The 15,945-nt window shown below is 43.9% G+C and overlaps 1 protein-coding gene across 3 annotated transcripts in view; it reads right to left on the bottom strand.

The window, feature by feature from the left end:
- LOC139599891 (sphingosine-1-phosphate transporter SPNS2-like) overlaps nucleotides 1–15,945 on the bottom strand; it is a 136,179-nt gene that overhangs the window by 70,187 nt on the left and 50,047 nt on the right. For all 3 annotated transcript variants that reach the window (XR_011682342.1, XR_011682341.1, XM_071447582.1), the window contains exon 3: nucleotides 2,355–2,491. Coding sequence is in view for 1 of the 3 variants with exons in the window: in XM_071447582.1 (XP_071303683.1) it covers nucleotides 2,355–2,491 (137 nt within the window). In the remaining 2 variants the exon portion in view is untranslated. The remainder of the gene's footprint in view (nucleotides 1–2,354; nucleotides 2,492–15,945) is intronic.

The raw sequence follows: 15,945 nt of genomic DNA, 5'->3' as shown, positions 1-15,945 counted from the left end.
ATGTGGAGAAAGGCAATCCCTGAAGACAGGGGTTCTGCTATTCCTCCTGAATTCCTCACCTAATTCAGGGTTTTTGGTGCTGCCACATAAAGGAGTTCTCTACCAGGCTCAGCCTGTGTCAACTTGCTCCTTCCAGCCCTGAGTTCTCTTGTCAGCTTGCATGTGAGAACTTCTCTGCTCACAGTAGTTTTACTACTGCTTTTGTTTGTGCCAGCAAAGAATTTTTGATATTTCAGCTCCCTGTCCTCCTTCCCAACAAATACATATACTGTCTTAAAAGGAAAAAAAGTGTTGAGAGAAAAAGCAACATTTTACTCCTCAAATGAATCCTAGACAACAAAGATCAGGAAAAATGCCTACATGTGAAAAAAAAAAAAATAAAAAAAGCTCTTCTCTGACCCTTTTAGCATGTCAGGAATTCACCTTGTTCAATGTGGCATGTCTTCCCAATTAGGGATCAGGGCTCCAACATGGGCACCAAAGTGGGAGAAATAACATGGAAAGCTGGATTATTCTTAGGACCTTGCTCAGCTGCTGCAGCCACTGGGTAGAGAACATCCTTACAGCAGCTGCAACATTTTCCATTACCTCCTGGAGCCAGTAACAGGAGCTGGGCATGAGAACTCTGGATTAATAGCAAAGTCTTCTGCTGCAGTTGAGGATTGCGGGAAAATCAGGACAGGGGATTTTTCCAAGTATCATGGTGGTTTTTGTCAAGATGGTCTTTGGAGTCCAGAGTTAGTACTGATGCATATCCAGGATGACTTAAAACAGGTCTGGCTATGTTGATCTTGTCTCTCTTATGACTTCCAAAACATTGGGGTTTGGATTGCAAACATAGGCTACTGCCACCCTGAGCCCCTGTGTATAACTATATATATTAATCCCTGAACTACTTCAGCTAATAAGCTCCAAATCCTTAAACTGCAATTCAAGTCTGAAAACATCAGTCCAGTTCCAGTGTTCTCCTACTTCCAGCTGTGGGACCCAGTTGCAGGGAGATCAATGAGAACCTAAGCATAAATATAATGTCTGTAACACAGGAAGTGTTTATAAGAAGGTCACTGGTTCTCTCTAAAATGCTTCTGCCTTTGGGCTCTGATCAAAGCTGCTTTTGCAGAATGTTATGAGAAACATTTAAAGAAAAAAAATTAAAGAGAAAACAAAAAAAATCCTTCTTTATTTTAGATGAGAGACATTCTTTCTCTGGTAAAGGTGCTTCCTGGCCAAGGGTAACCCAGAACAATTTCCTGAGTTAAAGGCTTCCACATTTGGCCACATGCATTTTGCTTTAGAAATGCAGCAACAGCCAATCCTGGTGAAAGCCCCACTGACATGAGTGCCACTACCTGCTTTAAGTGGAAACTCTCTTTTTTTAAAGACTGAAGAGCATGTGGGTGGGCAGGATGGAGAAGGGTGGAGAGGTTTAGTCCCTGGCTGTCATTCTTTAGGCGTGACCACAATGCTGCAATCTCTGGAACGCAGCTGGACAGAAAGGATGAGGAATGCCCCTGCCTCCCCTGGGGAAACCAGTCTGATGATGCCAGGAGCTGTGATTTGTCTCTGCAGGAATGTTGCCACCTGCAGCAATTAAATCTCTGCTATAATTTGATTTAAACAAGAGGATATTTTCCCCCAGAAACTGCCAGATCATTGTTTCCTCCAAATGCCTCTGACAAGAAAATGAATGCAGTGAGGAGTGCTCAGAATGGGGCACTGCAGCTGTCCTGGGAGCAAGAGAGGGATGCAGAGCTTGACAAAATTAGGTGAGCCTGACAACTCCATCGCCAGTTTCCCCAGATAAATCCATTGACAAGTGTTAAAGGAGCTGAAACTGTGTCTGATCTCTGGGTTATCATCCAGTTTCTCTGCCTTGGTGGACAGAAACCAAAGTGCATCTGTAAAACCACTGCTGGATGCATTTTGTTATTCCACATACCACGAGCAGACTTTCCAACAAAATCCAATGGCTTTAGTTACATATCAGAAGACAAAAGAACCACTTGTAGCCATAGATTCATTTTCCCAAGACTTTTGTAAAGCCTTTTAAAGCTTCTTTAGGATCTCCCTCAAAACAAAGCCCTTATGTCAACAGAAACTCTTGCTTAGATATGCTTCATCTGTTCCTTTTTATGAATATGCACAATCAAAGGGTGACAGCTTTCACAGTTAAGCAAACACAGTTACACAGAGCACACTTCTCCCACAAAAGGTCAGATAATACAGCATGCTAAATGTTAAATACACACTGGAGGGATGTGTTCCCCTTGAGCACACTGCAATGGGGAGTTATTTAGGAATATATTGTCCATCTTTTCAGGACAACCTGCAAAGTGTCTTTGCAAAGATCTTACCTGTTCAGTGATGAAGGAGCTTGAAAAAGTGACAGCTGACCAAAAGAAGATGCCACAGCTGAGAATGATCTTTCTGTTGAAGCGGTCACCAAGGTAACCAAAGATCGGCGCCGCGACCATGAAACTACAGATAAAAACTGAAAGGAGAGAAAAAGGGAAGAAACATTTAATAAACATCAGACCAAGAACAGGAAGACTAATTTTCTGCAAGCCAAACCCTCTAGAGAACAGTCCCAAATAATTAGACACTCTGCAGCCCTGCCTTGCAGAGTTGTGCAGGCCAATAGGCTTTCTGATGTCAGTGCTTCCTTAGTGAAACAGATTCTTCATTCTCAGAGAAACTCTGGCCATGGAACTCATATTACTTGAAAGCACCAGCCCCTCACAGTCAGCTGAGCTCAGATCTAGGGATGGGCAAAACCAGGACAGAATAAATTAAGAGCTTCTGCTAAATGTTACTGAGAAGGTGGAGGTTGGAAGGAGTTTCAAGCAAACAGAAAACAAGGGAAGGGCTCCTGTTGGCTCTTGCAGCAGAGACCTGAGAGAAATGGGCCACAGAAGCTGAGGTTCTTTCACCCTTCCTATTTAAATAAAATTATGAAACAGTGAGGAAAACCAGTAAACACCACTATCATCCTACTGACACCAGCCCTGTCTCCTCACTAGGTCCTTTCACCATCACTAAACTTGTATTTAAACCCATTACTGAGTAGCAGCCTCACTAGAACAAAGAGTTTTAACCTACAAAGTCCAAACAGGCCAGGATTGTCCTCATCTGAAAGACTTCAAGTTGACCCGTGGTTCCCTCCAAACCCCCAAAGCATTAACCTAAGAGCTCCTGTCCTGTAGGAATGAGGCTCCTGACAGAGAAACTTCTGCAAAATCACCTCAATTCAGAGTTCATTCCTCTGCCCATCTCAGAACAACCTGGCCCGTGAACCCTCTGAGAACACCTGAAAAGGGGCACACACAACATGTTCCTTATTAATTTGGATTTTGGCAAAAATTGCCATGTTTTAAGCTGATTTTTACCTGGCTTTTGTCTGTCCACATTAGAGAATTGGATAAGGGCAATTACATGGATTTTATTGGTGTGTAGTATGAACTCTGACTATAACTGGCTGTCTGGGATTCAGCAAGTCCAAAAGGATTTGGGTAGGACACCAGAACACCCTGAGGTCTCTCTTTGGTCACACAGTCCTGACACTCATTTGTTATCAGGCAGTCTTGGAGGGCACTGTGGGCTTTTGGCACAGCCTAACCCCAGCTGTCTACTTTTCATTGTATAAAATGGGTTGGGGGGTAGAATAGATTAAAAAAAAACCAAAAAAGAGCAGAGCACACACCCTCTTGTGGGTGGAATTTGCATATAAAATTAAAATGGTTAAGACCCAAATAATGAATTTTTCACAGATGATGATATAAGATAGTTCAAAAATGTGCAGAATGCTGAACTATGACTAAATGTCTTTTTTTTAGTATAGTAAGATGTCAAAGCTGCTTTATAAATAATACACATTCATTTGCATCTGTGTTTTGTGATCTATGTGAATGTGTATGTATTTTGCACTGTGATATTTGATCTTAATTTCAGGATTACTCTTTTTACATTTAGAGTAAAATAAATCAAGATAATAGAGAAATGTTGAGGCCTGAAATGCAGCACATGCAACATATCACACATTCTTCACTAGTAATTTTAAGAACAGTTTTGCTGTTTAACTCACACATAAACCCTACAGATAGAACTCAGTCCCTGCATCTATCCCAAAATCCTTGTGCAAACAAAACCTACCAGTAGAACTCCAAGCAGTGTTTTCATCTCTGTTTTACAGAGAAGCTAGACCAGCAGCAGCTCACAAATCTCTGCTCAGCAAGGGCACATCTGCACTGGCCCCACTCCAACAAGGCACTTAAGCACATGCTTATAGGAGGTACTTGAGAGTCATCAATTCCATGATTAAGTGCTTTCCTGAATTAACACCAAGGGCTTGGCACCTTGCAGGGCTGGTGCAACAACCTGGCATGAAGGATACGTGGCTGTTCATTGGGAATGAGAAGCAGAAAATGACTGTGACTCGTCCAGACCAGTGTGAGCACTGCCATTTGATCTTTCTCTTGGAAGGACACTACAATTCATTCAGCTCTGAATCCCATTTTCTGCCATTTTTACGATGTAAAAAGACACAAAACTGAAAAAGCTTCCAAGGGAACATTAGAAACATCCAAGTCAGCATCCCACCATTTCAAGTATCAAATAAATATGGTTAATTCGACTTTGAGACAAGCAGGGTGTTCATTCAAAACTCATATTAATCAGTGGGATTATTAGCTTCAATGACCTCTGGATCATAAATGACAAGTCTAATTCTGGAATCTGAGCAAAATGGACAAAGCTACTCTTTCAAATTAAACAAACAAAAAAAAAGATTGTCCAATGACTTTCCAACAGTATACATCCTTCTGCTGCTCAAATCCCTTTGGGGGATTTATTTTTTGAAGACTCTGAGCTGTGAGCTTTGTCAGTGGCAAGCAGCTGACTTGACAGCTCCACAAGGTGTAAAATGAAAGGACAACAGAGCCAAATAAATAACAGGTAATAGAACACAGCTGTCACAAGAATAAATGCAATTTATATCAGAGTATTTATGACCCAAATATGCATCAGAGCATTGATTGACTCAAATAAATGCAGGGTATGATGGCTGTGTGGTCTGTCAAAAGGATTTTCCTGTTAGAGGCATTTCCCATGAATCAATTTTTGCAATGACTCCTGCCAGTGACAGCCGAGACTCCTGCACCCAGCCTGGGCTGGCAGAACTGAGGTGAGCAAAAGTGGGGCACATCCCCAGGTGGGATAGAAACCTGAGGTACCCTGCAACAGGAGGTTCTGGGAGGTTCTGGGACAACAAAACACCACAAAGGAGAGACCTCATCCACGAGACACAAACCTGCAGCACGTTCAGTGGGAGAAGGGGCAGCAGAAATGTTCAAAAAAAGTTCACAATTTACTCAATAATACACAAGATGCAGTGCTTGGAAGAGTTCAGTACTGATAATTCCCCCCCTTTTCCTGACTGCAGAAACAAGATTCTTCCAAGGGTTAGCCCCTATGTTCCCAGCAAAGGATATCCTGAAGTTTGCTTTGTTCACCTTAACTGAACAGGTAGGCAAGAGCATAAGGCACTAGGCATAAAATGCACTCCAGCAAAGGATCCTGGCACTTGTGCCAGCCTCTTCCTCTCTGGCTTCTCTCCCTTCTTCCACAGCATTTTCTGTTCCTTGCACTCCCCCACTCCCAAATTAATAAAACTGAAGTGACACCACAGCAGCTGCTGCTTCAGCTCAACCACAGCCACAAATCTTTTCTATTAGGGCAGCAGTGGGACAGAGGTTGGCATTGCACTTTCCTCTTCCCAATCAACAGCTCCTCTTCCCATTTTCACTTAGAGACATCCTAGAATATTACAGCTCTTGAAGAGACATAGAGTGCAAGTCAGGGCAGAGTCAGAAACCCACTGGGATTTCAGATGAGCTACTGTGAAGGCAGTGATGGCACTGGAGCAGCTGTGGGCAGGTATAGCTCTGGCAGTCCCATTATGGATGTGTACAGCTCATTTCTCCTGGTAAATGATCTCCAGCAGTGCCAGCAAAAGTGGCTCAGTCCCAGCACAGGGTGGAGCTGAGATACATTTCTGGAGGAGTAAATTATTATGTGAGCAAGGGCTGAATAAACAGACACACAGTGAATGCCATCAAGGAGGGAGGTTCTTTTAAATACAGGTATTTTCAAAAGGAGAACCCATTTGTCTTTATTCCTCCCTTTGTGGCTTAGCCACTGAAACACTGCCTGTGGTGAGAAGGCAGGAAGAGTGTAATTGCCCAAACAGGATGGCTTGGTGTCTATTTCTGCCTCTGGATGCCTGTCCCACCCTGTACAGGTGCACAAGCACTTTCTCAGCCAGCACTGCCCAGCTTTTTCTGTGCATGGCTGGAATTACAACAATGTGCAGCATAAAAAGTCTTACATGTCCCACCCAAACACCCACCAGACAAGGAAATCATCCTCCCAAGCCTCTATTGCTGCTCCATGTGCTGCAGCTTCAGTCCTATTTCAGGATTATGGCCAGGGAGCTGCTATTCAGACACACTTTCCCCTCTAAAGAGCTGCCTGTGTACCCAGGGGAAAAGTAAATCCAACAGTGGAAGCAAAGGAGATGAGAGAAGAGGAAGGAACTCTATATAAACTTTATATTCAACAGTCACAAAAAGCTCCTGCCTCCTGGAACTAGACACCATCACTTTTATTTTTCTCTTCTTTCTCTCCAAACAAAAACTTTACCAGCTTGACATTACAGCTGTTCCCTGGAAAGGCTCTGACCTGCCCAGCTCTCCACCCTGTGATTCCAAAGACACTTGCCTCCATCTCTTCTCTTTAGTGGACTTTTGTTTAGTGGACTTATCAACCCAGGGATAACCTCAGAGAGGGGCTTCTCCTGCCAGCAGGTCATCCACAGAGTAGAATCAAGAAGGAAGAGAAGCAGTGACAGAGGCACACACAGGAGCTGCTGTTCCTCAGTTCCTGGAAGGTTGAGCAGATCACAGGCACCTCTGAAAAAAGGTCCCTTCTTTTGGTTTTGACTCTAAGCACACAGGGATTATTTTTTCCTATCAGGAATAATGCTGGAAAGGTCCAGGGTCAGGTGAAAATAGCTTTCTCTACACAAGGATGCTCAACAAAAAAACCCTAGTGGGTATCTTTGAGCTTTGAGTCAGCAGAAATCGTGTGTACACTCTAATTGAGTGCTGACACTGAGCTTGGCTCTGTGGAGGGCAAACCCAGACAGCCTCTGCCTCAAGGGACTGGCATCCACTGAGACACTGCTGAGAACTATGTGCTGAGAGGCTGATAACATCTTCCCAACAACAAATTTCCAAACAATGAGAACACCTAAACAGGCAGCTTGCCCTGGATGGGATGCTTTATGGGTGTGTACAAGTACAACCCTGGGATTTGGTCAAGCCACTTCTACCCCAGGGACTTTCAGTCATGAGTGCACGTGTTTCCCAAGCTGCTTGTGACACCAGTTACCATCTACCTGCAATGGGGAATAAAACTCTCCAACATCCCAACCAGCTCCTCTACTCCAAAGACATGGTTTTGCAACGCTTCCCTCTTTTAATTTTTATTTTGTCTATGATTTTATGCTATAATAATAGCATAAATTCAGTACATCCAACACATTTAATCACGGTGAGGCATGGGACAATTTAGAAAGAAAGTTAAACATTAATTTCTACTTTAGGGCTAAGGAAATTAAGATACAGGAGAGTGACCTGCCCATGATGAACTACAGACATCTGGAACACATACACATCTTCCAGCTTCAGCAGTGTCCTCTTTATATGATCATCTCTATGTTGGAGGGATTTCTGAAGGTCTACAGCCACAATTAGAAGTGTTTTTTTTTCTTACAGCACCATTTAAGGTAAGAAAGAACAAAGATCCCTTCATGCTACTTAACCATTGAACCTGATCTGTGCCACAGTGCAGGCACAATGTGGTGATGGGCAAGCACTGGAGCTGCACTGCCCAGGGCAGCAGAGAAATCACCATCCCTGGAGTGTCCATGAACTGTGTATTGTGGCATTGAGGGCATGGGTTAGTGGTGGAGTCAGCAGTGCTGGATCAATGGTTGGACCTGATGATCTTGGAGGTCTTCAACCTTATTTGTATGATTCAACCTGGACTGTATGATATGACCAAGGTAAAATTGATACCCAATGGTGGGGCAGTCCAAGGCCCCAGGAACCTCAGCAACGTGATTTTACACATTCATCTTTTGAAGGAGGATGAATTAATACAATAGAATTTACTTCAGAAAATACCACCCTGAAAACCATTCCTGCCACAGACATTATTATAGGTACTCTGTTACATCCCTCTGCACATGGGCTTTGTTTTACTTCATTGCTAATTCAGCAGCCAACAGATGGATCATGTTACTGCACTTTGCTGGGTGCAAAACACGAGACCACCAGGTTCCAGACTCATGCAGACAAGAAGTTTCTGACAAGTGTGAGGAGCTTTGAAACACCATCAGTTCCATATGCCATGCAAAGCTGTCACACAGTGACAATGTTGAACACAGGAACATTAAAAAAGAAATTAAAAGCTTGAGAATGCACCAAATCAATTGGAGTTAGGTATATGAAGGTTTGGGTTGGATGTGGTCTGAAATGTTCTCCCAGAACAGACCACAGGACAAAATGGAGAATTTTATAAATGCCTCATTGTGTCCTTGTGCTTGCTCAGGATGGCAAAGTGAAAAATCCTGCACTTCAGCCACAGCCCAAGGCAGTGCCACAGGCTGGGGACAAAGTGGCTAGAAAGCTGCCCAGTGGGAAAGGATCTGGGTGTGATGGGAAAGGATCTGGGTGTGAAGGCCAAGAGGGGCTGAACATGAGCCCAGATGTGCCCAGGTGGCCAAGAGTCCGATGGCATCCTGTCAGGAAAGCGTGGCCAGCAGGAGCAGGGACACTGTCCCTGCAGTGACCATGGGTGAGGCCCCAGCTTGAGTGCTGCACCCAGTTCTGGGCCCCTCACTGCAGGAACAGCATGGAGGGGCTGCAGCACGCCCAGGGAAGGGCAGCAGAGCTGGGGAGGGGTCTGGAGCACAAGGATGGTAAGATGCAGCTGAGGGAGCTGGGGGAGGGCTCAGCTTGGAGAAAAGGAGCTTCAGGGGGGACCTCCTGGTTCTCCAAACTCCCTGACAGGAGGAGACAGCCCATGGTGTTCAGACTCTGCTCCCAGGGAACAGGGACAGGACACAAAGGAACAGCCCCAAGCTGTGCCAGGGAACACTCAGGCTGGGCTTCAGCAGGAATTTCTTCACTGAAAGGGTGTCCAGGCATTGGAAGGGGCTTCTCAGGGAGGTGGAGGAGTCCCTATTCCTATAGATGTTCAAGGATCACCTGGACATGGCACTCGGTGCTCTAGGCTGGGTGCCAAGGTGGGAATGGGTCAGAAGTTGGGAAGAGAGGAGAATAAATGTTTTGAAGGTGTGGCCCTAACTCCTCACAGTGTCTGTGTTTTCCAGTGTGTGTTTCTGTTTCCCAGGACACTCTAGACCGTGTTTCCCTCACTGCAGATGCCACTCATCAGTATTCAAGCTCCAGTCCTGTCTTTTCCATAGGGAGAACACTGCACCATGAGGTGCCAGTTTTTTTCCTTAGCACAAGCTGATACAAAATGTAAACAACATGTTTAGGATGAGTATGTGCACACACAGTTGACACACACAGAGAAGGAGGCTGTGGTACAACACCACTCAGTCCCATTTGCTGAGACAGGGTCAGAACCTGGTTACAAAAACACCACTTCAGGAGCCAGACAAGGCCTGCACACAGCTTGTCTGGCAAGTTCACAATTCCCTCAATAATACACAAGATGCAGTGCTTGGAAGAGTTCAGTACTGATAATTCCCCCCCCTTTTCCTGACTGCAGAAACAAGATTCTTCCAAGGGTTAGCCCCTATGTTCCCAGCAAAGGATATCCTGAAGCTTGCTTTGTTCACCTTAACTAACAAGAATAATTGCTTCAGTGGGAAATGCTGGGAAATCCACTCCTTGGAAACAGAAAGTAAGATAAGACTATCCAGAAACCCAGCACTCAATTTTTAACTGCTTTTTTATTAATTTTCTATATTATGTCCATTGAAGCTGTACTTAAATATTCAGCCACTCATATCTTCATTATTGCTGAAGTCATAAGGAGATAGTTACAGTTATCAATTCACAACACTTCTATACATCTGAGGTTCAACTCCATCCTGCTGTACTTCAAAATTTTTACCTAAGTGTACAGTGGAAAAGCCAGAATTCTACTGTACTGTTTTATCTCTCTGGATGTCCAGCAAATTTACTTGGAGCAGGAGCTGACCTGCTACAAGATTAAATTTTGAACAGCTGTACAGAGACAACATCATTTAAATAGAAAAGAGGAAACCCCATACTTCTGCTTTTCATTGTGGGAATTACAGTGATCACATTAGCACTGTTTTAAAGGGATTTAAACCTGAACATCAATAGAACTGTTACTCAAGGGATGGCTCCAGCATCCAGCTCCCAGTCCATCAGTTTCCTTGTGCCTGAACTCCAGCCCTGTGGAGCAGCTTTTCCAATCAAATAAGAGCAGCAGAATGTCTTCTGTGGCTATGAGAGCACTTGAGGAGGAGCAGACACCACCTCTCCTCATCAATTAAAAAAATAATATTCACATTAGTGAGTTCCCCAGTCTGGTTCATTCCATGCAGAGGGAAGAGGAGGCTGTGGCACAGCTGGGTTTCCATAGCAGTGCCATACAAAGCCATGCAGATTATTGCCTAAAACAGCATTAGATTGCTGGCACTTGACAGCAAAGCCCAGAAAACGTGCTTTTCTGGCAGTGTTTAAACTCTGCTTTTGCATTTCTTACTGTTCAGAAGTGATGGATTAAATAAGCCAAGGCCAATTCTGTTTTACAGCTACTTCCACTTTGAGTTGTTTTCCTGCAAAATGCTTTCAGTGTGGTTTCATTTAGACTCCTGACCAAAGCTGATGGAAGACTCCTTGATTCAGTGGGCATTACAGCTGAGAATTTTGTTTAGATAGAACTGCTCATGGCTTCTGATGGCAGCAGAGATCAGAACCTCTGTGCCAATAAAAACACTTCTGCACTAGTAAGTTTACTGCATCCCTGTAATATTTAAGGTTATTACTGAGAAAGGCACAGTAGGCATCAAAAAGAATTGCCAAAAGGACAAAACAAGTCCTTTTACAGTAAAACATTAAACAACTGGAAAAGGAACAACCAGTGTAAGATATGGAGGAGATCTAATACCATCAGTGACAAGGGAAAGGGGAAAACTGAATCACCTCCTCTCTTAGAAGACTGACCAGCCAGGTGGCATCAAATAAGACTGGCAGCTGAAAAACACAAATCAAAGGAGACCTTAATTCACAAAACTTAACTAAACACTGGAATTTTAGCACAGGATGCCCCAGGAGCTAAGAGTTTATGGTTTTTACAAAACAGGATGGAACAAGACCCTGCAGGAATACTAACTGAAGGGCTGCTAAAGGTAGCTCCTCTTGTTCAGGACATCCTCAGCTAGCCAGATGATTTGGTATACCCAGGAACTACCACCACAATCTTGTCCTGTTCATCTTTTTCTTCCCTACATATGTGATCACAACAAAAGACTGGCTAATATACTGAAAGGATGTGGTCTGGAAATCACAACTGTTCTCACAGTATTCTGGGAAAAAAAAAAATAATAAAACAAACAAAATTTAGGAAGACAAAACTGCATCTGCATCACTTCCACCAGCTTGATCAGGCAATAACTTATTAACAGATCCCTGAGCTGCACCTAACTTATATTCCAAAAGCTGGAATGTGGCTCACAGTTACATTTCTAAAACCACTAGTTACTTTGACCCTGTACATACACAGATATGAAGCTCCCAGTCAGAGCTTTGTCCTGTTGCAGTTTCTCCTCCATTTGACTTAAGCAGCTCTGAGTGTTTGAGAACCTTCTGGTGACCCAGGGCAGCAGGACATGTCAGCCCTGCCCGGTGCGGTGCTCACACAGTGCGTGACAGGGCCGGTTTGCCATTGTGCAGTCAGTTGCAGGGAAAGTTCATTAACTTAGTTAGCCAATTAGGATGGATTTGTATCCGTTCTGGTCAATCCTGAATTAGACATGAGATCCCAGAGGTGCAGAGACTGGTCAATAGCTGTGCAGCACTGCAGCATCATGAGTGACACAGCTACGACATGACCAAAATATACCTAAACCAGTCCTGGCTGCTGTTACAGACACAGCCAGCAACCACTCTAGCACTCATGAAAGTCTGCATCTGAACAAACAGCAGTTTTGCTTTTCCCTTTCTGTACAGTTTTCCAGGATGTTCTGCCTGTTTTCCATCCCTCTGAGAGCTGCAGTCACAAATAACCCTCCAGCTGGGAAGAGGCTGCTCCTATTTGCCAGGAGGATGAAACACCTACACCCAGGGCTCACAGCCAGAGAAAGGTGTCTTAAAAAAGCATTTAAATAGCCACAAACCCCAAAGGAGCTTTATTTTGTTCTGCTCCCTTCCTCTACTTGAAGAGCTCTTTCTTTAACCATTGCAATTATGACTCCAGGCACACGCACAGCACCACATCCGCAGGAGCCTTCGGAAGCAAAGGTGAGATCTCCTCAAGGAACTGCTCAGACTTTCCCTGGTGCCAGTGCAGAGCTTGTGTGACCATCTGGAGAGCAAAGTCTGGGGCCTGCTGAGGGCTGAAAACAAATCTTGTCTCTTTTCTGGCAGCATGAGCTGGAGGCTGGAACTACAGTGAGTCCCTGGGGGCAGGGACAGGGACGTGCACCTTCGCCCTCAAAGCCTTTCCAAGCACAGCAGACACTGAAACACATCAAGAAAGGACAGCCTAAAGCTGGTAATGCAGGATAATCTAAATCCCTTGATCCTTGAAATCTGCATTGAGTACCATGAATTAGATTTAACTAGCAATAAAATACTTTAAATCTGTTATTCTCATAATAGAATGATGCTTCATTTGTATGAGGTATAAAGAGAAATAATGTTCCTGGTTCCTATTTGAGATAGAGAGGGAAGACTGTTTTCATACTAAAATGAGCTTTGCCATCCTTCTTTACAACAGCACTGCTAATCCTGCATCCTTCCTCAACGAACATTTTAATTTCAAATAATTAACTAGGATGCAATAAGAATTATTCTGTCTCAATCTCAAAATCTACTTCCTGCAGCAATAGAGAACAGGATAGAGAGGAGACACTTCTACTGGGTATTACTAATAAATTCCTTGCTACATGTTATTTACTGACAACAGCAGTTTCCTCAGAAAAAAAAAAAAAAAGAAAAACAAGGCAATAGGAAGTGCTTCCCCTTCTCTTTAGAGTGGAATCAAGAGCTCCTCATGTATTTGTGAGGGAGATCATCTGATATATTCCCATCCCACATCTTTCAGACTTAAGGTTTGTTTGGGTTTGTTTTTTAAATGAAAACCCTAAATAAATGACTATTCCACAGTGGGAATGCCTCGCTGACCTCTACACACAGCTCTCAATATCTGCTGGTTGCATTACAGAGCGTTACAAACTCTGCAGGAACCAAACATTCCCTCCCCAAACACGGCCCACGCAGCCGGGGCTCAGGAGCTCGCTGGTCCCTCCCGGTGCCAGGGATTTGGGCAAGGCTGGGACAGGGACTGGTTTTGCCAGCAGTCTTGGCCACAAGGAGACCCCCAGCCCCTGCCTTCCACCAGGGCCACAAGCCCAGGGGATTTTGGAGCTACCAGTCCTGATGGCTACGCTGCTGGGAGCCAAGCAAATGCTGAGAGCAGCGAGGAAAAGCTGCATCAAAGCCTTGAAATCCACACGGATCTGCTTTGGGAATGGGGAGGGGGACACAGCTCTTTGCTGCCATTCTCCCCAGGCTGGCAGTGGCACTGATTGATTTCTTTTTAATTATTTTTACAGTTCTTTAGGGGGCTGTTGTAGCATCTATTGTGGGCTTGGCAAAACACATGCTCCCTCTTTGGAAGGGAAAATGGCCAGAGCTGCATTTTAATGATGGAATTGGCTGACAACTACTACAGCACTGACAGCCTTGGGACAGCATCTAATCTGGTAGGACACAAGGAGTAAATGAAAGTTTCCTCTCAATTCTAATGTCTGTCATTGGCATCCACCAAAGAGAGTTAAAACTGGAGACATTTCTGCAGATTATGTGCTCAGGAAAGCACGTAAGCACAGGCACATGGGCAGGAAATGCTCTGGGGTGAATGAGAGACATGCAGGACACCCCAGATCTTGTTGCAGTGTTATCACCAAGGCACAGGAGCAAAGCACTGATGTCCAGAGAGGGAAGGACAAGGGATCACATTCACACTGTGTGTTTGTGCATGTGCAGATAAAAGTGTGTCAGAGCTTGGCAGCAAACTCCTTCCACACCATTTTGCACAAAACTGTTCCCTTTCCAACTCAAGCCATACATCTTCAAGAGTGCTTGTAGCAGATCAGTAAAATGCCATCTTTTGAAATCAATAAACTCAATAAATAATGAAATTATCAATCTGAGGGGAAAAAATACAGATTCATCTCTGTATTAGAGCTGACTTCCTTCACAGGGGTCAGTTCACATCTTTCTGATTTTCCAAACACACTGACTTCACCCTGGTCTCACACTGCCTGCCTCTAGATATGTGGAGGAAGGCAAACATTTGTCAAATTAAACTGAATTCTAAGGGATGAAAATATATTACTTCTCATCACGAAAACTTCAAGAGGACATCTAAAATATCTGATTTTTATTCACTTGCTCTGAGATGCAGGCGGTGCCAGCAAGGGGTACTGCTCTTTAAATCCTACCATCTGCAGCCTTATGCTAATTCACTTTTTTTAGGAATAGAAATCACTGTGAAATGAGAATATGCTAAAATTCACAGAAGATATGGATATTAAAGCCTTTGTGGGTAATTGCTTTGGTTTGATGCTTATCCAACAACTCAGAATTGTATTATTTTCCTCAAAGATTTCCCTCCTCCCAGGGCCATTAGTGCTATTGATAGGTTCACCTTTATTTGCAGAGGAAACACACACATTTCATAACACTGCCCAGCCAATCCTTACTTCTGAACAGCTTTTTGCTGGTCACAGAGGGAATTTCAGTACTTTTCCTGCTCAATTACCTATTTTTTTCTGGGTTGCCTGTAAAATGCAAAGTACCTTGTGCAATGACAGCTTTCTCTATAAGCTGCCACCCATTAGGGACTGGCCCAAAACCACACTAACTTTACAGGGGAAATTTCTGCAGTGCTGAGTGGGTTTCAATTCAAAGCACCAACACAGAAAGAGAAAAAAAAAATCATCTCACTGTGGAATCTCACAGTTTCTCCCTAGCAGCCATGTCCATCTTTCTGCCTGAGGCATTGCCAGTGAATAAATAAGTCCCCCAGTAAGATATCTTTCATTTAACCTCAGGAGACCACTTCATAAGAACACAAGAACAATGACAACAGATCAGAAAACCATGTAGTAGCCTTGCATCCTGTCTGTGGCAGGGACAGCAATCAGATCCTTCCGAGGAAAGTACACAGAATTCCTACACAGGCAGCTGAACCACTCAGAGGCTGCCTTCAGCACTCCCAAGAATTATAATGGGTTATCCACACAAAGATCTGGTCTTTTAAGCTCAGGTCCTGACAATATTCCTCGTGATATTCCACTCTTCCTTGAGAAGTTTTTGGAATGCTTTCCAGCAAACTGACCCCTTTCTGCATTGTGAGGAAAAAAATCAGAAAAACATACACTCCACATCCTTTTCAGGACATTCATTATGTTATGTGATTTTACATTACCCCCTCTTATTTTTGAGGACAAGCAAAACAGAACAATAATTTTTGAAACTTCTCCTGTCAGAAGGAAGTGCAGGGTGTACGTGAGAGTACAACAGGGGCCAGGGCTAGCTGCTCTGGACCAGACATGCTGGCCCAAAGTGTGGTTTGTGTGTAAATGTGCTC

Source organism: Agelaius tricolor, unplaced genomic scaffold (assembly GCF_023055355.1).
Source record: "Agelaius tricolor isolate 1412-34295 unplaced genomic scaffold, bAgeTri1.0.p SCAF_25, whole genome shotgun sequence".
In the NCBI taxonomy this organism is placed as follows: domain Eukaryota; kingdom Metazoa; phylum Chordata; class Aves; order Passeriformes; family Icteridae; genus Agelaius; species Agelaius tricolor.
The sequence above is the reverse complement of the archived record's forward strand: the minus strand, read 5'-3'. Positions and strand labels throughout refer to the sequence as shown.